The sequence below is a fragment of the Gasterosteus aculeatus genome, chromosome 17 (genome assembly GCF_964276395.1).
Source record: "Gasterosteus aculeatus chromosome 17, fGasAcu3.hap1.1, whole genome shotgun sequence".
NCBI classification, from domain to species: Eukaryota; Metazoa; Chordata; class Actinopteri; order Perciformes; family Gasterosteidae; genus Gasterosteus; species Gasterosteus aculeatus.
The window spans coordinates 14,253,989-14,276,897 of NC_135705.1; the positions used below are offsets into that span (position 1 = coordinate 14,253,989).

The following is a 22,909-nucleotide window of genomic DNA, read 5'->3' on the forward strand; positions in this document are numbered from 1 at the left end:
TCGAGTTGGTTTTCCCGCTGGGAGCGAAGTGAGGCTGTTTCAACTGCTGTAGCTTCATGCTCCTTAATTGTTTGCCCAAAGCCCGGCCTAAATAAATCACATCTGGAACCATGACTCGCCGTTGACATCAAACCCCTTGTCCAACTGGCATGAAAACAAACTGCAGGGCTCGGGGCCCACTCAAGACCCCACTCCAACATATTGGCACAAAGGCTTCTCTGGTCTATGTTGTCCTATCTCGAGAGCACCCATTAGGTCTACAGAGCAGCTATTGCAGACCCATTTAAGAAATTTAAGAAGATAAAGTCTTGGGCTTCATGTCTGTTACTGTTGAGGTGAGGGAAAAGTGTTGTCTACACTGGTTCTATTCCCAGTAACTGGTGCACATTAAATGGGTTCTGTGAATGTTGGACTCTGCTAGATGACATTTTCTAACCTATAATCTCCAAGAATTTCAAGTTCTGTTTATAAAACCTCCATTTATTTATTTTTTGGCTATTATTCAATTACCAATTGCTCAACAGTTTCCCACCCGATATCTGGGATGTGGCCTACCAGTTTAAGTACAGAATGTTCAGTTGACAATGTGGTTAAACTCCAATTGTTCGGAAGCTGTCTAATCCCTTGTGCGGTTGTCCCGTTCATGCTATCGTTAAGCTGTGTCTAGCAGAATCACAAAAATACAATCACTAATATCTGTAAAAGCCCATGAAAAGCCCAAAGAACAGCTGTGGATGGTCAGCTGTTTGGGTGTGTTATATCAGACACTCAAGTATTGGAGAATTTTAACACAATGAAGAAGCAACTGTGTATAATGACAATGCTGTTTCCAAAACAAAGTCTATAAGCTTTGGCATTTTTCTACTGCAGTTTCTTGTTACCCATTGGCCGACTTATGCTGCATTTGTTATTAGCTGGAATCGGCTCATAATATTTGCCCGGCTCATTTATTGTGTGCAGCTCTACTACTTTATCTCCGGTCTAATCTCAGGGGCAGCTGTCAGTTATGATTTTAGGGCTTGTTTTGGTGGGCTAAGCAGATTATGTGGTATTAAGATTTAAGGGGGAATTTTGTTCAGAATGACGAAAGCATGGCGTGACACCTGGAGAAATGCACGGCCTGTTACACAAACACACACACACACACACACACACACACACACACAGTTGGTGACGATGATCGTCCTGAAGACTGGAATGCAGCTGCTGAGCTGGTACCGCATCGATGCTTATTCTGGCAAGTGAGAAGATTCCTCGACATGTTTCAAAGATGGTGGTCAGAGGCCAGTGGATAACTGAGGGCTATGTGCATGTAGGCTTGCGTTTAGCTGTCGTGGATGCTCCACTGCAGGTCTGCTACAATTGCTTCGTACGGCTGCTTTTCAGCCTTGCAACTATCCAAGAGAGGGCAAGATCTGTTCTGAAGGGATGACTGCTCTGGATGTCAGTAAGCCGCTGTGTCACTTTGATTTATCCGTCTGCTGGTAATCAGGGACAGCATATGAGACTTTCAGATTTTGTTAGGGATTTGTCTCTTTAAAACGGGGAGCTGATGGTTCCAACAATCAAATCCCAAGTAAGTGAATGGCGTCCTTATTGTCAGGTTATTATTTACAATATTTTTCTTCACTGAAATGTAAGTCTTGAGTGCATCAGATCCATTCTCTGTTCAGTATTTCAGCTAGGGCCAGCAGTCATCTAAGCTCCATCCCAGAATAAGCCAGGTGTACAATGTATGACTACAGGTGTGTTTGTTGTAAGAGAAGGATTGAAAAGCTCAGACCGAGATTGGACACTAATCAATAGCAGAACCAGTCTGAATTGGACTCTCCACTCCTTTTGCATAAGGCCAACACAAGAGAATGTTTTGACTGAATTCACTGATAGTCTGTCTTAAACAAGCTGAATCATCAAAGGTTGTGGTTGGGAGCTCTTACAATATCCCTTTATCCTCCCCACCCCAACAGAAAATGTTTGGGAACCACTGGTTAAGGGGTTTATGTAGTAGCCACAGAATAATAAATGAAACAAGATGCTAGGTTTCGGCGTTCGGGTGTAGCACTACCTTTACAGTATGTAACGTGAGGAGAGTTCTGTGGTCTCCCGGTTGCAGGCATCAGAGCCTTTTTGCATTTTCACCAAGGCAACCGGAGAGGCTTTTTGAGTCTTTATCTAATCCAGCGGTTCCCAAACTCAAGAATGCCGCGGCCCACTTTGAAATCTGAAAATCTTTCGCGGCCCACCCAAACCTTTAATCACAACTGATCAAAACATAATGATTAAATTACCTTTAGAATTTAACCAAAATCAAACATCCGCGAGCAAAAGTCCGTCTCCGCGAGCAAAATTTCGTCTCCGCAAGGTATTTGCTCGCTTGCGAGACGTGAACTTCGTTGCTCGCGAGTTGAATCTCTGCTCGCGCTCAAAGGAGTTTTCAACGCGCTCGCTGTTGTTCTGTTTGACAATAAGGTGGAGACGGTGCTTTCAGGGTCCGTTCGATGCTGCCACGACTTAAATCTTCGGCTGCTTTTAGAATAACTTATTTTCCCCGTTAAGATGGTTCAGCTACTGTAGAGAAAAGGGCACCGTCTCTCGCTATTTAATCTCATGAAGTGCTCGGCGAGAACGACAGCTTTGTTTCTCCGACGCGCCCTGAAACAAGCTCCATATCTCACGCGCTTGAGCGCCGCTCAGCATCTCGCCGTTGTAGACCGAGCTTTGGCATGTTTGGCAGAGCGCCTTGCGCGCCGTGTACAATCAGTATTCAGTAATCAACCGATTAACCAATTGATCCATATATATAAGGCGCTCCGGATTATAAGGCACTGTCGTTTTTTGAGAAAATTAAAGCCTTTTAAGTGCGCCTTGGAGTGCGGAAAATGCGGTATATTTACTTTAATACTGCAAGAGGGCGCTCCATTTGTTGAACAGCGACAGGCGGACAAGAGCAGCCGTTTCGAGCAAGATCGTTATTGTTTTATTAATCCGTCAGTTTAAATTGTTTGTGCTTCATCAACTAATGTTTCACATAACTAATGTGCCGCATCATAAATAATTTTTATATTAATTTCATTCTTTTAAAAATTGAAAATTAAAAAACTTTATTTATTGTAAATGACCTCTCGCGGCCCACCTGCAGTACCTTCGCGGCCCACCAGAGGGCCGTGGCCCACACTTTGGGAATCGCTGATCTAATCTATCTGCGTGATGACCACCGGCTGGGGTTGATTTCCCTGAGTGAGTCATCATAGCGAAATGTGGCCCTTGAGACACCTCCTGTAGCACAAACCAGCACGGAGCTGGTTCTGAGGGCTTTGCTCTTTGTTTATGTTTATGTATATATGTATATTTCAGTGGAAAAGTGTCACCACTTTGTAAGATTCAATCGGAGGTTAAATTCAAAGATGGGCCCCAGAAGTAGGGGGGGGGTTGATGGTAGGGTTTAATCCCATCGCAGGATTGTCTTTTTACTTATTGTTTTTTTTTTTCATCATCTAAATGAATGAGGTCTGTAAATAAATTTCCTCAACGACACACAGATGTAATTTGCCATTTCATTTTTTTTATTTCTAATCCATAAACTCAATCTCTTCTGATTCACTTTTTGTATGTAGGCTTAATATCCTGCCTGATTTAAATTTGCGGTACGCCTCTCCAACGCTGCTGGTTTTCCTGTCAATGCTGTGACTGCTGTCTCTGCATGATAATCATGGCAAAACTAGTTCACCCTAACATTATAATTGCAAAAAGTTTTTAAAACCAAGAGGATAGTGCTTTTAGTCAAGTAATCCTCAAAGTTTCCACATACGGGATACACAGCATAAATGAAGCAGCAAACGTGTGTGTTCATCCGTCCGTCAACAATGGCTACTGTTGACAGCGCCTGACCCATAATCATTGTATAACCCTGTACCCCACTCACTTATGTGATGAGCAGCCTGACTTTATTTTTTTGGTAAATAATTGACAGATTTCAGAAATACTGGATTATTTAGACAATATTGTAATCTGTTTTATCAACATTTCATTTTTAGAGATATCTCAGCTATCAACGGTACAGGTGTAATGGGACATCCTAGCTCCAGCTATCATGCAACAATGCTGCTGTGTATTCATTTACAGTATGACATGGATATGCTGAGAAAACTTGCTAGTAAATTCCTAGATTGACGCTTTGCGAGGATTTCAGTCCCTGACTGCTAGGTTATTGTTACTGAGGCCTTAACACAGAAAGCAGGCCTCAAGGATTTGACAAAACTGCTTTCCCTGTCATTTGTGTCCCATTGACCTTTTACTTCTTTCTTATGTCTTTCTTCTCTGCGATCCCCTCCTCTTTTCTCTACTCCAGTCTCTTCATGCATAACCACGTGTAAGAAGGCTGCCCCTCCCCCAGTGCCGCCCCGTACGACCTCAAAGCCCTACAAGTCTGTTACAGTGCAGAGCAGCACAGAGTCGGCCCAAGACAACTACCTGGACCAGCAGGACCGGAGGTCGGAGGTCAACAGCCAGTCGAGCCACGCCCACAGCAACTCCTCTGACAGCCTCGACAGCACGCGTGCAAACAGCCTGGCCCGGGGTATCAGGCGCCCGCCACACATCATCCCCACTCCCATTGCCATCCCGAGAGAGCCAATCGCCCCCACCACCTCCAACGCTTCCACTGAGACGAGTGACTCCGTGGTGCGGCATGAACTGCTGAGATCCGGATTAAACAAGGTGAATCTTGTGGTCGAGGAGCCCCAAGTGGCACCGGTACCCAGACGGAAACTCTCCTCCATTGGCATACAGGTAGGCAATGGGACTCTAGCACCATCCAGGGCTGGTACAGTTGAATGAAGAGAGAGCCCTTGTCCCACTTTTTCCTGGAGCCTGTTGAGTTTGGATCTGGGAAAACAATATTTTTTTCACCAGTAATCCTCTGTGGTGTATGGCTCTGCCTGAGGGTGTCGCCTCAAGCCCAAACTTGTTCTCGCAAGCTGAAAGGCCTCATTAGGGTTAAGAGCCCTCTATCATTAGTCAGCTGTACTTTATACAATATTCTTATTTGTCTTTCCCCGAAAACTGAACTCTTGTGTTCTGTATAGACTAAATAAGAGCCATTTTCTCCCACATTAACAGATCTCAGTCGGGGTAAGCATTAATTGTGACCGTTTTTTAAATTCCGGGCCAAGCACAAAATCATACAGATTCCCCCCAAATTGTTTTTCTGGTGTTATGGGTATCACTTGGAAAACTAAAACTGTAGTTGTACTGTCTAGAACGAAAGGCTTGTGAAGTCATTCATGCCAATATTAAAGTTTCAGAGTCAGCAATTATGTTTTTACCTTTCAATCTTTGTTCTCAGGTTGACTGCATTCAAGAAGTTCCACAAGAGGAGACCCCACCATTGGCCAAATTTCAGTCAATTGGAGTACAGGTGGAGGACGGGTGGCAGTAAGTCCTCTTCCTGTCCTTGTAACAACGTGAGGAATTTATATTATAGCCACACACACCGCTCCGACTATTCTTTCCCTTTTACAGAAGCTGTGTAAATGTGAAAACAATGTGACTGTTGTTTTGTCTGTAATTTATCCATGGGTGTTGTATTGGTGATTAAATGGATTCCTTGCATGACATGAAACTTGTCTCTACTTACAGTATATTTGAGATCCGTTTCTAAGTTACTGCAGTGTTGTTTGCAGTCAGTGCTCGTGACGATTTGAATGCCAGGAAGTTCCTCTTGCCTTTCTCCTGTATTCCTTTGTGTTTTGCATGCTGCAGTGCATTAAAGCCTAGTTTATGCTTCTGCGTTTTCAGAGTGACTGAAGACCCCCTTGCGTGCCTTTTCACACCTCCTTGCGTGCTTGCGCGTGTCGAGCCATTTTTCTAGGCTTGCGACGTAAGCCACCCGCAGTCCACAAGGCTGATTGTTCCGCCAACTACATCCTTTACAGAGTCTGACATTTCCGCTTTCATAGCCCGATACCGCCATTATTAAAACGAAGAATGTTTACGAGAGAACGGATCAGATTTAAGAACTTTTGTCGGAAGAAATGCGTAAATATGACCACTTATACAAGCAGTCATTGGCGGGTTGTAGAAACCGGTTGGATTCACGGAGGGAGATCGCCGCAAACGCCGGTTTGCCGGTCGAGAGGTGAACAAAGTTGTGGAGGAAAATATGGGACAAATGGGCCCGCGATGAAAAGCAACAGTGGCGATGCACGGGGCAATAAAGTCTATGATAAATAAATAAACAAACCGACGCAGACGCAGAAGCATGCGCCAGCCTTTAGTCTTTGGTACCTAGCAGCTGTTCTCCCGACCGATATTTCGTCAGCATAGCGACCAAAACAAGAGTCCCTCTGTAAAAATGTGTTTTTATCAATGTTGTGTACACGTTTTGTGCTGTGACGTTCCCTCAGCGGCTTCCCCTGTGCTTTTCCAATCTTCTGCTCTTCTTGTCCTTCTCTGACAAATTCTTCAGTCTGGCATTTATAATATTTCATTTTCTGAGTTAATTGCAACTTCTGAGAATTGCATGAGAAAACAAGAAATGGAAATAATGTTGAGCATATTATGACAACTCAACATGGGCTCCCAATGACATGAATGCACTATTATAAAAGCCTATCGATTTTGTGTTTTAATTATATCGTTAAAGTCGATACTAAGTGTTTCATGTTTGCCTGTGGTTAAGAAATTGTTTTTGAATAGCAGTGAACAAAACCCCCTAAATTGTTCAAATAAAGAGGCACAGGCGTAACCGTGAGTCTCACTTTTTGTTTCAGGCTCAGTCGCTCCAGTAGCATGGCCTCAAAACAAGAAACCGATTCAGACACACAAGACATCCCTGTCGTTTCCCACTATAATAACTCCAAACAATTTGAGAAGAAAGTCATGGTGAATAGTGCAATCCAAGCCATGAGCTCCCCTCCCGGACACGACTATTTAGACAACGGAGACACTCCCGGTGACGCCCCTTCACCTCCACCTCCCAGGCAGATCCTCAAACGCTCCACCACACGCAGTAGCTCTTCCTCCTTCTCGGAAAGTCTGGACCCGGCTCTGGACCCCTCATGTCTACCGCCTCCAGAACCTTGGCTGGAGAGTGGCAACGGCAGTAACGGCAGCGTCCCCCAGAGCGGAGGCGGGGGAACGCTGTGTCGGAGAGACGGGCACTGGTTCCTGAAGCTGCTGCAGGCCGAGACGGGGCGCATGGAAGGCTGGTGCCATCAGATGGAGCAGGAGACCAAAGACAACCAGCTCTCAGAAGAGGGTAAGGCCGTCAGTGCACCCTTCACCACCACAGGGCTTTTTGTCGTGCTAGCTCCACGCCTCAAAGTTCCCAACGCCAGGTATTTTGAGGCGGTGAATGAGACCAAACAAGTCCCTCTCTATAGCGCGCACACCGTGATGAGCACTGATGGGGTCGATGTGGCGCAGGGGTAGAGAGGGTGCGCCGGGCACTGCAAGGTTGGAGGTTCAAGCTGTGTCCCTGAGCAAGACAATCCCTAATTGCTCCCCAAATATTGCAAAAATGTTAAGTCGCTTTGGATAAAAGCGTCAGCTAAAATGACCTGTAATGAGCATTGTACACTCTAATCTTCCCAAAATGCTCAGGGAAAGCGTGTTGTTGTTGTTTTTTTCTACACATGATTTTGAAATATAAAAATACATTAATTTAGCTGCTAGACTTAAAAAAAAGTTAATGGTATGACCCGTATCTATTTAACTGATAATATCCAATTGTCTGCTGACCTCACATGGTGGTCCACAGATTGGTTATAGGGTTCCGCTTCAGGCCCCACAACCACTCTATCGGACATACTCTGCATGGGGGGATAAGGCAGTAATACCTGGGGTTACCACACACATTACAAGCCTGTAATCTCCAGAATTACACAAATCTACTCTGGACCTGATTAAACCTCCAGATTAGATCAGTGCTCAGACATCAGCAAATGAGCGAGCGAGCGTGCACACACACACACACACGTAAACAAACAAACAAACAAACCGGAGGAAGGCTTGGATGCTCAGTTTAGATCTGAAGCACAAAAATGCTGTTTGTGTGTTTAAAAAAAGTGGTCAGTATTAAAATATGATGCAAATCTGTTCTCCAAAGCTGGGTCTCAACACCCAATGATCCCATTGCCATAACTTTGCAATCCAGTGATCACATAGCAGTCCCAATTGATGTCAGGCCTTGTCCTAGTTTTGACGGCAACAGAGAAGCAGAGGGGCCAATGAGTGGCAGTGTGGTCCCAAAGCTTCTCTGTTGTGAAAGTCCTTGGTTTGAGTTATGTGTAAGCCAGGACACAAGGACTGTAGTTGAGGTCTTTGGGGCCACACAAAGAAAATCCATAGCTTGAATAACAGGATCCTTATGAGATCAGGAATTATTATAATAAAAAATAATTGAATGTGTGTTGACAAATTTATTTGTGTTGCTTTCTATTCCCTCTAAAGTGCTGGGGAAAGTTCGCAGCGCAGTAGGATGTGCCCAGCTCCTAATGGCCCAGAAGTTCCAGCAGTTTCGGGGACTGTGTGAACAAAACTTGGTATGTCTTCCTGTGCCTTCCACTCTCCAAGTCTGCAGGGGCATGACCTACGTGTGTGTTTTAGTTCGTTTTTTTTAACCGAACCTAATGGTATACCGTTTGGCCGTGGATATCACATATTGGCCCTAAATAGATCATATATGTAATCTTAAATAACAAAGTGACCTAATAAAGACATGTAGCCTGTCAATTTTTGTGTGATTTGGCTCATTTAAACATCTTGTATTAATATTTGTATTGGGCAGCTATCCAAAGAAGCACGTGTGTTTTGCCCAAATTGTTCTGACACCAGAGCAGTGAATGCAGCATCTTGAATATGTAGAACAGTGTGGAGTCTGACCAAACAAAAGCCAGTGTCCCTGAATTACAAACTGGCTGTCAGGAAAGAAGCATAGGAACGGGATTTCCTTCATATCAGTTGGCCATTCTAACAATCAACATATATGCAGCGGTTTGTTGCAAGCGAGGGGTTCATTGTGTTGTTACTTTACAATGTCAATATGACACCGGATTCTGAATGGTTGCATTTGTTTTTGTTCACATTACCATACATTTTATGTCCTTTTTTGTATTTCTCCTGATTTATTTTACTTTGCTGTGTTGAAAAATGTTCAGCATTCTATCTGACTCAGAAAAGAAAACCCTGTTGTGATCCTGTCAGTTGGCTGGGGCTAAACTTCGAATTATTTAGTAATGAAATGGCTCCCTCTAGTGATGAATATGCAGAGAGCAACACAGTAATGCAGCACCGAGTGATGTGCTGCAACCACAATTTGCTTGAATGAGACACAATTCTGCTTTGACATTTGGATCTCAATATATTTATAATGAAGTGAAATTACTCACTTAGTGTTAGTCACCCAGTTAGTGATGGACAGATTTTGGCCTCTGTCTCTGTAGTGCCACCTATCTCTTCATATAGCCTCAGCAGCATATGTCACATTATCAGAATAGATGTGAAGATGTGTAAAAACAATATTTACAGAACCACCATGAATTTTGTTAATAGTGACACACCAATACCCCACCCTCTGGCCTGATTCTTACTTAATGGACACATCCAGGACAAATTATTTTTGCAATTGTATAGCCTGTTTTTTACTTGCTAAATCTTCTTGAATAAAGTTAAATAGAAATGTTTTTTGATCTTCTTTGGACCTTCTCCATCGCTACTGCTGATTTCAGTAGATTAAAAGTAGACTCTGGTTTTGTTTTCCTCTTCAAGGCCAACCACCCATTTAAAAGCTGTCTTGCCAAAAGCTACAGCCTGTGAGAGTAAATGTCCTTTTTGGCACCAGTTCTTTATGATCACTGAAAGTAGAGCGACAGGCAGTAGAACTGTGGGTATTTGTACATTTGTCTTGTAGCTAAGACACTTGCTGAAGTCAAATACGTTTTATTCAGTTGCAAAATGCAACGCCCCCCTTTCCTGTGACGCTGATTACTTTTCAATATCATGTAATTTAACTTGATTTGTTCCTTCATTTTCCTCCCTTGGTCAGAATGTGAATGCCAACCCGCGGGCCACAGCCCAGGACCTGGCAGGTTTCTGGGACCTGCTGCAGCTCTCCATCGAGGACATCAGCCTCAAATTTGATGAGCTCTACCATCTCAAGTCCAATGACTGGCAGCCCATGCCGTCTGCGGCTGCCCAGTCGCCCCCTGGGCGGAAGGTACTTCCCACCCCTGCTGCCCAGTGCCCTGGCTGGGGTAGGAAAGCCGCCGAAACCGGCCTCTCTCCTCCCACCACCATTTCTCCCACTCTTTTCTTCACCGCCTACCCTGTGTTGGATGAACTCTTAATAGGGCCTCCCTGTCCAATACAAAGGGTCAGATAGGTCCCTATAGGCATGCATGGATGAAAAGTCATCTCAAAGAGGGCTTCTGTTTGTGCGTTCTTAAGTGTAAAGCCCTGCTTTGAGCATGCATGCGTTTCTTACTGTGCTCCTGGTTGCAGTTGAGCATGGCTAAGACTCACTGGCTCATGTAAACGTTTGTGTGTCTGTTGCTGTTTCTGGACCTCCGTCTCTCTGGTCCGTCGTTTGTCATTGTGTATATTTGTGTATGCGTTTCAAATATAAGGCTCTGAAGCTGAGGTGCTCTTGCTTCATGTTGCTTTGCAGTCTGTGTATTGTGATCCCTTTATTGTGCTTTGAGTTAGATCCAACGTGTCCATCAACTCATGTTACCATCTGATGTCTACAGAACTTGTCATATAAATGACTTTTTTCTCCAATGTTTGTCTGTTTACCAGTTGTCTTTTCATTTTTGTTTGTTGAACACAGTTTCAAGCTTTAACAAATACAGCATTGTCAAAATGTCTTTTGTCAAAGTCCTGTCTGCCAAACCTGCCTAGACTATCAAAACCTCCTTGAAGACAGTTTCTGTGTGACAATCTCTCACAGTCTGGTATCTGTCCTTTCTCCTCCCGTCGCTCTCTCCCTCTTTTCTGTCTGTCACGTTGAATCCCTCCGCTATACAGGACGAGGAGAAGGAGTCCGCCACAAAGAAGCCCGGTAAGGGACGACCGTCGCTGGGCCGCGAGAAGAGTACGGACTCCTCATCCGCCTCCTCTACGGCCTCAGCCGAGAAGCAGAGACACGAGGCTCGCAAGCGCCTGCTAGCTGCTAAAAAGGCGGCCTCGTTTCGCCAGAACTCCGCCACCGAGAGCGCGGACAGCATCGAAATCTATGTCCCCGAGGCCCAGACCCGCCTCTGAGACGGTGAGAAGGAAGGAACTAGGGTCGGATCAAAGGACAGATAAGTGTCGCAGAAATACCTGGAAAAGGGAGTGGAAATCCTTTGCAATGCAAATGAACTACTCTGAGTAAAAGTTGGGAAGTTGGGGGAGGAGAGATCAGATTCCATTAGAGTGGGCTGGGGGGGTGAAAGGGACACTTTACACACAATCATGTAGTTATGGGCCTGTCCTGGTGCCATCAAATACTCCAAAAAGAAAATGAAATTAAAATGTTTGCTTTTGAGGACTCAGCAGACTGTAAAGCAGGAGACACTTCATTAGTGGCTGCCTTTGATAACCTCAGCTGATGAACTTAAGTAATTTCTTGTAACTACTCTTGATATCATACAATTGTTAATGAAGTTATTATGACAATTATATCCTAAAGAAACTACATGAAGACTGTTTTTAAACATTGCTCCATCTTTGCTATAAAATATTTTAAGTGGACAGGCAAACATTACTGCTGTTATGTCTCCTATTGTCATCCTCTCTTCCCAGATCATTGGCCATCTTGTAGCTTTGCACAACACCTTCCTGTGGCCATCGCACATGCACGCGCGCGCACACACACACACTATGTCTTTCTTGTATTTATTTGCTTACTTTTCTCATTCTTTGTTTTCTATTAGTCCATTTAGATCTTGTTATGAATATTTTCGGTATGATGAAATTGGATGTCAGATTTGAAGGGGTATTTATATAGTTCCTTACAATTAACTTGTGTGTTTCTGTCAAATGTTCTTGTGTCAAAGATTTAAACACCATTGATAGTTTCATTGAGTGTTTTTTAATGAAAGCACATCCCTATGATAATGATGACCAAGCACGAGGGTCTCTATGTCATACTGTCAGTTGACACATCATTGAAAATTTATTTTTCTTTCTTTTGAGGGAAAATGTCTTACCCTCCTTTTTTTTTTTTTTTCCCCCCCCAAACATTCCGTTCCAATCATTTTGGTTTTGATGTCTGTGCTGTAACGGCAGATTCTGGAATGGTTCAGCTCGGATATGCGTTGTTTGTTTAACATTTCTTTAAGTGCTTTTATTAACCTCATTTAGCATTTAACTCAAACAAATTTAGGCCTTTTTATTGAAATAATGCAGTAGGCGGATTATGCAGGGTAATATGTTATTGTTTGTGGAGACACATAGACATGTTCCTTGCTGTTATAGTTTTAAAGAGTGATTCCAAAAGCATTTGATTTATTTCTAAACCCTAAATTTGTTGCCATTATTGTTCCCCAACATTATCCAAAATACCTGCACTTTTTATTGAAAGAAACCTATTTAATTAAAACCTTAAATAAATGAGTCTCGTGTTTTCATTTATTAAATGCGACCAGCCTTTTTTTGTAATGGAAGACTGCATGCCAAAGATGAATTCACCATTCACCACAAGTGTCAGCGGCAGGGAGCTCACAGTCCTTAGTGTTGAAGTAGAATGGAGTAAAGCCACAGCATTGCATTTATTTCAAATTTGCATTATCCCCGAAAGCTCAACTAGAAACTAGATAACTGCGATAACTGCTCTATTGCTCAGCAGCAGGACCAAAGTATCTGAAAATGTCTTATTTCTGACCTCAAGAGGGCAACAGTGCTTGATTACTCTAAAGTACACGGTTACTGTGACGTAAACATACAATGAACCTGCATTCATTTTGTAAGACAAGGAGCCCTCTACTGTTTCATATTGTGTGCATTAAAATTATTTCAGACTCTCTATAAAGCAAATTTCCCCCAAAAAAAGACGCAGTTGTTTTTTTTAGCCATTCACAGACAAACTTTTGGATTTTGCTTAGAAGTACACATCCAACCATAAAGTCCAAACTGACATCCACACCAGTTGTTTGTCTGTCTTCCAGTCACATTTGTTTTCTTCCGACTGCTAAGCAAACATGACTTCCCCTTGTTAATTAGTTATGCTAAGCAGTTACAATGTCATTGCTTTGGCTGCTGCAATGCTTCTTTCGCACCTACTCAGACCCAAAAATGCAGCCAGAGGCTTTGAATTGGAAGTCAGATGACGACCGTTATCTCTCTTATCTTGGCAAGAGCTTTCTGTTGATGGCAGGCCTTTGTTTGCCTGTTTTGTTTGCCAGCTGGGGATGACTCTGAGCAAGGAAAATGCCTCAAGGGTGTCAATAGTCAGTTCCCTGGTTGCTGTCAATGGCCCCTTCTTTTTCAGTGGGGTGGATTGCATCGTTAGCACCTGACGGCCTTTTGTGTGACTGGATCTCAGCCGGTGGCTTTATTAGACTTGAGAATGCAGGGAAAAAGTTGTCTGACGAGTTGCTTTTCTGAAATCACTGTGGTTTGGATACTGCTGCCTCAAAGTTTAACACAAGTTTAAAAAAAACAATTGACATTCTGATGATCTTAATGTCATGGGTATTGAATATTCAGTCTCAAGAACAACTAATCCATTCAAATCTCTTTCTCACATCCAACCACTGCCAAAATCTTAACATTCAGAACCGTCTCATAACATAATTTCCTTTTCTTCCCATTTGCCACAGTTTTGTAACCTAAACCCTGATTCGTCACAAAAAACAGTCTGCCTGACACCAAAATCTATGTGGCATCTCAAGTACGCTGAGAGAAAGTAGTTCAGCAATCTAACCATTGCAAGAAAATGTTTTTCTTACACACGTTAAAACTTGTATGTGTAAAATGCCCAAAAGCGTCAGTGACGTAAAGGGAGTTCATGCATTTATACGAGACTTCCCTCCAATACACACAGAAAGCACTGGGACACACCTAAGTCTACTTCCTGGGTAGAGTCATCCAGGATCCAAACAGCTGCTGCTTTAAAACCATTGATTTGGAGGTGATAACAACCCCCCTTTTCCCTCATATTGGTTTGATGGCTTTGGCCTTTCAAAGTCAAAACTGCCACGCTATGATTTGCTGAAGCAGAACTCTGTTGTGACGCTTCATTTTCATATCAACTTGATTTTCATTGCTTCCTTTCATCTGCATCTGCACATAAACACAAGTAGAAAAAAACCTAGGCAAAAAGTTGCAATGTTTAGCAAGAGTAATATAATACTTTATTATGTGGCTACAGTTCAAATTGTACCATATCTTCTGTGACAACACTGTACCTTTTATTATGTACTTTTTCCCTCTAAAAATGGGTATGACATCACACCTTATATAACTTTAGCTACTTTTGGACATCGTTTGGTTTGCCGCATTCCAGGACTAGTTTCATCAGGCTACAAGAGAAGAGACAGTTTAATCCCAGTGAGTGTTTAACCTCGACTGGGACACCACTCACATACAGTAGTCCAAAGGGCCTGCTTACGAATGCCAAGCTCATTAGCATCTGTGCTTTGTTCCTCTGGGTCAGCCATACAGCTGGGAAGGGGTGAGGGGCAGAGCTCAGGGGAGGATATAGCCAAAAAAAAGTGTCTGTAAAAACACTAGAACATATATTTTATGAAGCAAGCACCTATTTTAAACAATAAGATCTGTTCAGCATTATACTATTTAGGCTGTATGTCAGGGTTTCTGGGGTGAAGTATAAAAGTGTTGTATTATTTGAAACAAAGGTTTTGAATGAGTGGTGGTGCTGTTCAGATGAGATTTACCTAGATTCTTGTCACTATACTCTGGTCAAATTTAAAGTATATGTGCAATACTGCGTAAAGGGGTTCTTTGATATTAATATTAAACTAATAATCTTGCATTTATCCCCCCGTGCTTCTTAAAGTTGTCTTCTGTAAATAGACCTGACTGAAAATCGTCATCTTTTACAATGCTGTAGATCTATTTATACTATTCCAAGGTTGTTCAAATGTATAATGGAGCGATGTAACATTCAATAAAATGCACAATACTTTCTCAAAAAGTCCATCATGGTTGTATGCTTACTGTGTTGAAGCTATTTGATAATATCTACGAACAAGATGCTTACGTTTGTGGCAGTCATTTTTCTTTTGACTACTTTTAGAGATTCAGTTGTTTCTTTTTTTCAACCCAGCTAAATTTCAATCACAGCTTTAAAATGTCAATATGCGCTTCTCCTTCCAGCCTCAGAGCAGAGGTAATTGCCATATTTAACTATTAATAAATTTGAACTCACTCCCGCTCGTTTGGCCGAGAATTAAAATCATCCCCAGACACACTAGAATCACACGCCTGAAAACAAGTGTAAAATGAATGTCTAACCATTCCTTCCGAAACCACTTCGGCCAGTGCGAGTCCAAATCTACTGTGTTATGAACCGGCCCACTGCGGTCCCCGTTCGACGTTTCTGATTTATGTAACCAGAACATTTGGCTCAACGTTACGTAAAGCCAATGTAACTGCCTCGACACAGACCGGGATACAAAAACGGCCACGATGATCCCAAATTATATTTCCGGTTCAGCTCGTATGTAGGTTTGTGTTGGTATAATTTTAACCGTAGGGATTTTAACCGCTTCGAGAAAATTTCAATGCCTACGCTATACTTTGAATGAAATGGCTCTCCCGTCAGTCACAATTACACGGAGCCCGTCCGCTGTCTGGCGGAGTGCAGTGATTGGCTAACGCATACCGAGGGGACGGGATGGACGTCTGTGATTGGCTAACAGCTGTTGACGGGGCGGGATCGTTTCAGCTGCGACTGTCAAGATTGGTAAAAGAAAAGAAAAAAGCTGGCGCTGCTGCGTGCAGGTAAAAGGAACAAGCGACTCAATAAAGACAACATTTGTCTTGGCAGAAAGCGTGGGCTTGCGATGGAGACGGAGAAACCTCATTGTGCGACAGAACCCCGAAAGTGAGGCATTTGAAGTTGGGTGAAAAAAGCGCAACACCTTGTGCCTTCTTGGAGGAAAGTGCCGTTGTGTCATACCGCCGTCGGGCTCCCCGGGCACGCTTTGTACAGCGAGCAACTTGGGACAGCTGCGTGTTTTCAGGCGAGCCATCAACAAAAGAATGAAAGCGTTCAAACGAGGTGAGCGGCGCCCGCATCGTGTGTGTGTGTTTGTCTGTCTGTTTGTTTTACCACGTTACACGTTTTTAATCCACAAAAGGTTCCTGTCTGGACGCTGTGCCTTCGCTTTTGCTATTAGCCCGGAATTGCGGGGCTTTTTTGAGAGAGAGAGAGGGGGGGTGCGAGTAAAATGCGGCGTGTGTTTTTGTGCTCCCATTTGGAGGGACGGCTAGCCAGCTAGTTATCTCTGGAGGCAGGCATGGTGTCCATCTGGCGGCGTGACATGCGGGAGGCTGCGCTTTCCTGCCTGCGCCCTTTGTGCGCTCCAGATGGCTAATTTAGCGACTAAGCTCGGTTTTTGTCCCCTTTTTCTGTTTCCGTTCTTTTAATGTTACATGTAGCATTATTCCAGATGATTGTTTCTTCTTCTTTTTGTTGGTATCGTTTTACAGCCGAGTGTGACGTTATGACTTAACGCGAGACAAAGCGAGCTGGTCTCCAAAGTTGATGTTTGGTGTGTGAGTGTGACGTTGTGTTGCAGTGGCTTTATAACGGTCACATTCAAATCTTAAGCGTGTGCTGGGAAGTTTGGTACACGGTTGGCGTGTGTGTGCGCGTCTTTTCCATTATTTGTTTTTATGTAATGTTAGAGGAGACTACGGCTAAAGCTCCCGTGAGATGTTGCACGTAGCTGTTGCTGATGTGACACAATGTAACGTTACTGGGCCGAGTCTCCAAATCTGGCGTCGCTGGGCTTTTTTTAACTAAATCTCTCAGAATGACGACACGAATGATGCATCTTTTAAATATTGATCCATTGACGGCATGCAGTTGAGGGAATGCAACTTTGTTGTTGACTCAGTTATTTTGAGATGAGAGGTCTGTAAAGCATAAATGATTGTGTATTGTCGTTGCAATCAATACGTGGAAATCAGATTAAAAGTTTAAAATTGTTTAGTGCGTTATCTTGATTTTGACAATTGGCTTCCCCGTTTTTCTGAAGTGAATTAATTGGGAACACACTTATTTAGTGTGTGTGTGTATATATGTATATATATATATGTGTATATATATAATCAATCAATTTTTAGTGGATAAGTTCCCATTAAAAAAAACTTAAAGGAACTTCTGTCAAATTGGAGGAAATGCCCTAAATGTGTTTTTAATTTCACCCTCACTAACTAACTCGGTTGTAGGACCCTCGTTGTCGAGGAATGCAGAATTCAAAAGATTTGTCAACCGCTCCAGCGGTACAGAGCGGAGGAGGCATGAGGTGAAAACGGCCTCCTTTGCATGGTCAATAGGCTCCTGGGCCACTGGCTACTGTGATGTTGATATGCACACAATCTTCTTTGTGAAGACAGGCGCTGCCCCGGGGGTCAGGTTTCACCCAGCCCCAGAGAAAGACATTCACTGCATTTTGTGGCCCACCCCTGGGATCAGGCATGCTCCATTTTGAGGGGAGATTCTCTCCTGTGGCCAGCAATTGCCCGACAAAAAAAACACACAACAAAGGTTTAACCATTTGTTCTGACCACGAACCTTGTTTTAAATTGGGCAATTTGATACCTGATGGTACGAGCTATCGCTCACCACATTTATAAAAAAAATATGGACGCATGATAAGCGACACTATGACTCAGTCTTTATTCTAAATAACATTTTAATTTTTCTCCTCAGCTCTGGAAGAAGAGCTTCGCCCGGAGCAGGAGCACTCCTCTGCGATGTCGGACAGCGATGATGGCTCCCCGCTCGACCTGTCAGGAAGGGGTCTCTTTGGGAAACGCCGTCGCCGTGGCAACCTGCCCAAGGAGGCGGTGCAGACTCTGCGGAGCTGGCTGTACGAGCACCGCTTCAACGCCTACCCGTCAGAGCAGGAGAAGCTCAGTCTGTCTGGACAGACCAACCTCTCTGTGCTGCAGGTGAGGACTGGATTTATTTAATACCAATATTATTTGTACAACTTTGTATTTGTAAAGCACACACGTGTGTGGTAAATCATGGAATTGAACCTAAATCTTTTATCACTATATAAACCACTATACGCTTTGATTCTTTACACAAGACCGGGGGCTGTTTCTGTCACACTTAATCTTACCAACACAACCGCTTGTTAACAAATACTGAACAAGTGAAAGCGAAACAACAATCTGATGGTATTTCCACACCGCTGCTTAGAGGGAGTTTTTCCCAGCCTCCCCTTTTCACTTCACTGCATCAGTAGTAGACATTTCCTCTTTCCCTCGCAGCACTCACAGGCACGCACAAGCAGACCCGCAGCATTGAAGAAGGAATTGCAGATTAGCATGAGGCAACTGCAGAGGTTCTTGTTATGTAGTCAGTTCCCTGGAATGCCTCTGGCTGGGTTCTCTGTGGCTCAGCATATTTGAGCTCAGACCTTCATTATTGCCAGCTGTCTAAGGGCTCTCATCTGTCCGTCTCCCTCTCTTTCTTCCTCGTGTGGGAGGCCATACCACTAGAGGGGGGTAAGTGAGGCCTCGTGTACAGATGTAGATGACGGAAAAATATGTTGTTTAAATTACAGTCCTCGGATCATTAAAAAAAACAACCTTGAATGTGATTGAAAGGTTGAGTTATGCCACTCCTTTTAGTGTTTGAAGGACTTTGGTAAAATTGACAACAAAAATGTAGCAGTAGTATGATTACTTCAAAAGAAAAGCGTAAAGTACATCTTTCATTTTAATTTAATGTTATGTTAATGCTGGAATTTCTTCCTCTTTTCCCAGATATGTAACTGGTTCATCAATGCACGTCGCCGCCTCCTCCCCGACCTGCTTCGTAAGGACGGCAAGGACCCCACAAAGTTTACCATCTCCCGCAAGGTTGGCGGGAGAAGCGAAGTCCACTCGACCAGCGGGGGCGGAGGCAGCTCCCCAGAAAGCAACTCTTCCAACGGCTCGTCTCAACAGCGCCCGTCCGTCATCCGCTCCGTTCCGGCACTGGGCCTCGGCCTTCTCGGAAACACGGCGACAGCTATTCTGACTGGAGCGGGCTACCCTGGCAAGGAAGGGTCGGTCCAGGCGCTGATGAAGCTCGACACCCAAAGCCTCCTGAGGGAAGCGGAGGAACAGGAGACCAATACGGTTTGTCGCACTAGCACAACAGTGGCAGCTAGTCCCACTGGGGGCTTCTTCAACACGCCCCCTCCGACCCCCCCCGAGCTGTTCCCCACCCAGGACTTCAGCGACTTGAGGCTCCTGGTGGATGCCGCTCTGCAACGGGCAGCAGAGCAGGAGAACATGAAGAGGCTCCAGGAGATCCAGAACAGGACCTCGGAAGCCGTGAAGACCGAACGGGCAGAGTGTGTGGCTTACAGCGGTGGCGCCGAAATCCCACTGCCGACCGAGGATGGTCAACAAGTCATGGATCCTTCCAGGGTGCAGAGTCTGATGGAGAAGGCTATGGCAGTTTCCCCTGCAAAGGATCCGGTGCCTGTGTCTTTACCTGCTTCTGTACCGGTGCAAGCGCCACTCTCAGCCCCGAGGCTGTCTCCTCCCCCGATGGCTAAAGGCATCTGGAGCCCCTTAGAGCAGGAAAGTGCCACAGCCTCCAGCCCTAACCAGCCTCTGCTTATTCCAGCCCATCTGCCTGCTGAAGCAGGGCCAGCGTCTGCCTCAATTTTCGGACAGCCAAAGTCCTTGAAACCAGCTGCTGCTCCAGCCGGCACCCGGGCAACGTCGCCCGCTCCGACCTGCCGCTCAGTTCCAGTTCCACTGCCAGTCTGTTTACCATCGACAGTCCTGGTCCCAGGCACAAGTCCCGCCTCTGTCACGGGTCCCGGCCCGGCTTCCTCCCAGACTGTAGCGCTCGCCTCGGCTCCAGCCATCGCCTCTTTCACAGACGCCAGAGGAGTCTCGCTGTACCTGCCGTTCCACAAGTCTCCCGCAATCCCAGTCAGTGTTCCGTGTCCCTCACTCATTTCAACCGCCGCGTCGCCTCCAGCCCCCGTTCACAACGCAGTCTTCGTCTCGACGCCAGCGCAAAGTCCAACTCCCCATCCTGCTTCAGCCCAAATATCACCCTCTACGCCAACGATGACGCCTCATCTGGGCCCGGCTCCTCTTCAGCTTTCCTCCACCAGCAGTATCAGTAGCAGAAATTCAGCAGTGGTGCCCAGTGTTTGGAGCATGGTTCACGCTGATACCCGGCAAACCAGCTCTCTTCAGGGGGTAAAGACCCCCATCTCCGCAGTGTGGGGCCCGCAGCACAGCCTGCACACAGTGAGTGAAGCTGTGAACTAGGAAGAAGCCAAACATTCCTGTTTGCTCGACAACACTGTATATAGGAGAATCTATCTTCACCACGACTCTCCTTCAGTCATTAACGCCTGTGCCTGCAGGACACAGGGAATGAGCTCGGACGTATGAACTGGGGCTAAGTGAAGCAACAAACAAAAGGTGTTACAAAGACTTTTTATTCTTTAAATATTCTGTTCTTGATGGAGGCGCCTGCTGGTAAGAACACTCTTCTGATGTCATATCGTGGAAGGAACATTCCTCAGTTCAGAGTACTTGTATTGCTTTGTTTTGTTTTTTTTATTCCATTTGTCTTTCCACATTACATGCGGCGGTAATATCCCTTAATTGTACAAAATGCCAATTAGTGTCATTGTCAGGACCAGCAGTTAGCCTCTTCAGTAGCAATACTGGACTTTATTGAATGTACAAAAGTCGTAGATATCCTTGGCAGGGCGGCCTGTCATCTATTCCCCTCCGGGGCAAAAAGGAAGACGCAAAGTTATTTTAATTTTATTTCCCAACACTCAGCAACAACATCATAGACCTCTATAAAAAACAACATTGAGATTTTCAGAATTTTGTCTGTTTTTGTACTCTTTAAATTCCCCCTTTTTTCCTGGGAAATTGATTGTATTGCAGCGAGCCTGTCTGAATGACTCATTAGCGTCCGTCTCCATCACACGGCTCTCCTCTTGTCTTTTTATAGCTAAGGAGATTCATCGTCATCTCAACCATTAGAACACATGCTCTCTAGTGTTTCTTTGTTGGCTATCTGGAATGCAGAAATACAAGCAGTGTTTTCTGCCAAAAGTAAAGCGGTTCTGGCCATTGCTTTGGGTATCCTCAATCGGTTGGGTACGGTTTTCAGGGATTGTTGTTATGAAGCAGGGTGGTGGATATAGAATGATGGGGAGAGGGTCACATTGGATCTGTTACAGAAATCAATTTCAGCAGAGCGGTGAGCCGCTTGGCTATCAAGCTCTTGCAGCTCAAACTGAAACGTTTCCCTTGCTGTGAGACTTTACCCACATTGCCCTGCGTTGTGATTTAATTAAGGTATTTCAAAACCTGAATGTCTTACTAGTGGGATGATTAATTGATGCATGTGGTGTCTTTGTAAAGCAAATGTAGGAGATGTACTGAAAGTAGTTGACATTTGGAAGTTTTCATTTATCTCACAGGAGCGACAACATAGAAATACATATTTCCTCATTACTGCATTCCACCTGTGTTTTAGAAATGGTTCCTTTTTAGTTCCTAATCTTTCACAGAGCTGTAGTTTCCATGAAACTGTCGTAGCAGAAACCACTAGATATTGGGCCTATAATAACCATACAACCACGTGGAAAAGGTCCTCTTTGAATAATACTATAGCAGGATTGTGCATCAGATCTTAAATACTGTCATGTTTACCAGTGTCATTACTTTGTTCCATTTTTCTTGTGTTTAGAGTTGGAGACGACGAAGAGAGTCAGGTATTGGGTCAGAGTACTGCCGCATTCACCAAAACCATTCATTCTAAAGTCTCATTCCCACTCCTAAAATGTCCCTCCTCACTGCCAGGGATGCTCTGTGGGTGTTGATGGAGGGGTTATATTTGTTTGGCGGGGGCGCTTGTGTTACAGGTACTGATGTGCATCCTTTTTTTTTTTAATACCTCAATTGACACAGGTCATGTCAGGCTTGGGTCATGTGTAAAATACTACGCATTAAAGTAATATTTTTACTCTTCATATACTACATCATGCCAGTGTGGCAACACCGTAGTCAGTTGAGATATACTGGAAATGTTTTTTTTTTTTTTTTAAGCGATGTCTGTGATTTTATATTCAGAATGACACTCTACCCCGATCAGAAAATGTGATAATGGATGTAAATATTATACTTTTTTTTCTTTTCTTTTTTTTCTTTGTACTGGTATGGATAGTTTTACAGCCAAATGCATTCAAAATGTTTTTCATGTTGTGAGTCATGACCGACCGTTGGCAGTATGACTGGCTGCTGTGCCTTAAACCTACGACTGAGGGACTAATGTTCCTTTTTTATATAAAAACGTTTCAATAGTCAGTGCAATATATGCCTTAAACTTTAAATGTGTTTTTTGTATAAGCATTTCAAAGAAATAAATTCAGTTTTTCATAAATGTAATTTCATTCTTGTTTTAACCGCATATTTTTGATTTTCTCAGGTTCTTGATAATGTGCATGCTAACGGCCATGGTTAAATAAACATTTTAAATTGTTTGGATATTATTCAAATCAGTAAATCGTCTGACAAGTCGGGGTCAAAGGTCTGCTGTGAAAACTAAGACTTTCCAAATTGCCATAGCATTAATATAGAAATGATGTGCACCACTCAGTTTCATAAATGTTTTTGTCATCTTCAAATGGAATCAAACTGCACCAACAGTTCTTGAGAGTGAATCCATTTTTGCAGTAGTGAA

General features: G+C 44.0%; 2 protein-coding genes across 14 annotated transcripts in view; both read left to right on the forward strand.

Moving 5' to 3' along the window:
- dlgap4b (discs, large (Drosophila) homolog-associated protein 4b) overlaps window positions 1-12,594 on the forward strand; it is a 91,416-nt gene extending 78,822 nt beyond the window's left edge. For 7 of the 10 annotated variants that reach the window (XM_078092567.1, XM_078092562.1, XM_078092568.1 and 4 more), the window contains 6 exons: window positions 4,349-4,788; window positions 5,345-5,433; window positions 6,771-7,258; window positions 8,452-8,543; window positions 10,046-10,216; window positions 11,026-12,594. In XM_078092567.1, the coding sequence (XP_077948693.1) occupies window positions 4,349-4,788; window positions 5,345-5,433; window positions 6,771-7,258; window positions 8,452-8,543; window positions 10,046-10,216; window positions 11,026-11,262 (1,517 nt within the window). In that variant the 3' untranslated portion in view covers window positions 11,263-12,594. Of the gene's footprint in view, window positions 1-4,348; window positions 4,789-5,344; window positions 5,434-6,770; window positions 7,259-8,451; window positions 8,544-10,045; window positions 10,254-11,025 lie in introns of all 10 variants that reach the window. The other 3 variants (XM_078092569.1, XM_078092570.1, XM_078092565.1) reach the window with 3 other exon arrangements.
- A 3,280-nt stretch (window positions 12,595-15,874) lies between these two features.
- Window positions 15,875-22,709, forward strand: tgif2 (TGFB-induced factor homeobox 2). 4 transcript variants are annotated; one of them, XM_040204583.2, is made up of 4 exons: window positions 17,292-17,480; window positions 17,568-17,782; window positions 17,888-18,129; window positions 18,955-22,709. In XM_040204583.2, exons 1-4 carry the CDS (start codon window positions 17,422-17,424, stop codon window positions 20,467-20,469), a joined length of 2,031 nt encoding a protein of 676 aa, XP_040060517.2. In that variant the 5' UTR covers window positions 17,292-17,421; the 3' UTR covers window positions 20,470-22,709. The 4 variants fall into 4 exon arrangements, with proteins under 4 accessions (XP_040060519.2, XP_077948703.1, XP_040060517.2 ...); XM_040204584.2 differs by having other exon boundaries at window positions 17,293-17,480; window positions 17,568-17,722; XM_040204585.2 differs by lacking the exons at window positions 17,292-17,480; window positions 17,568-17,782 and adding an exon at window positions 15,875-16,228.
- Window positions 22,710-22,909: the final 200 nt, after the last annotated feature.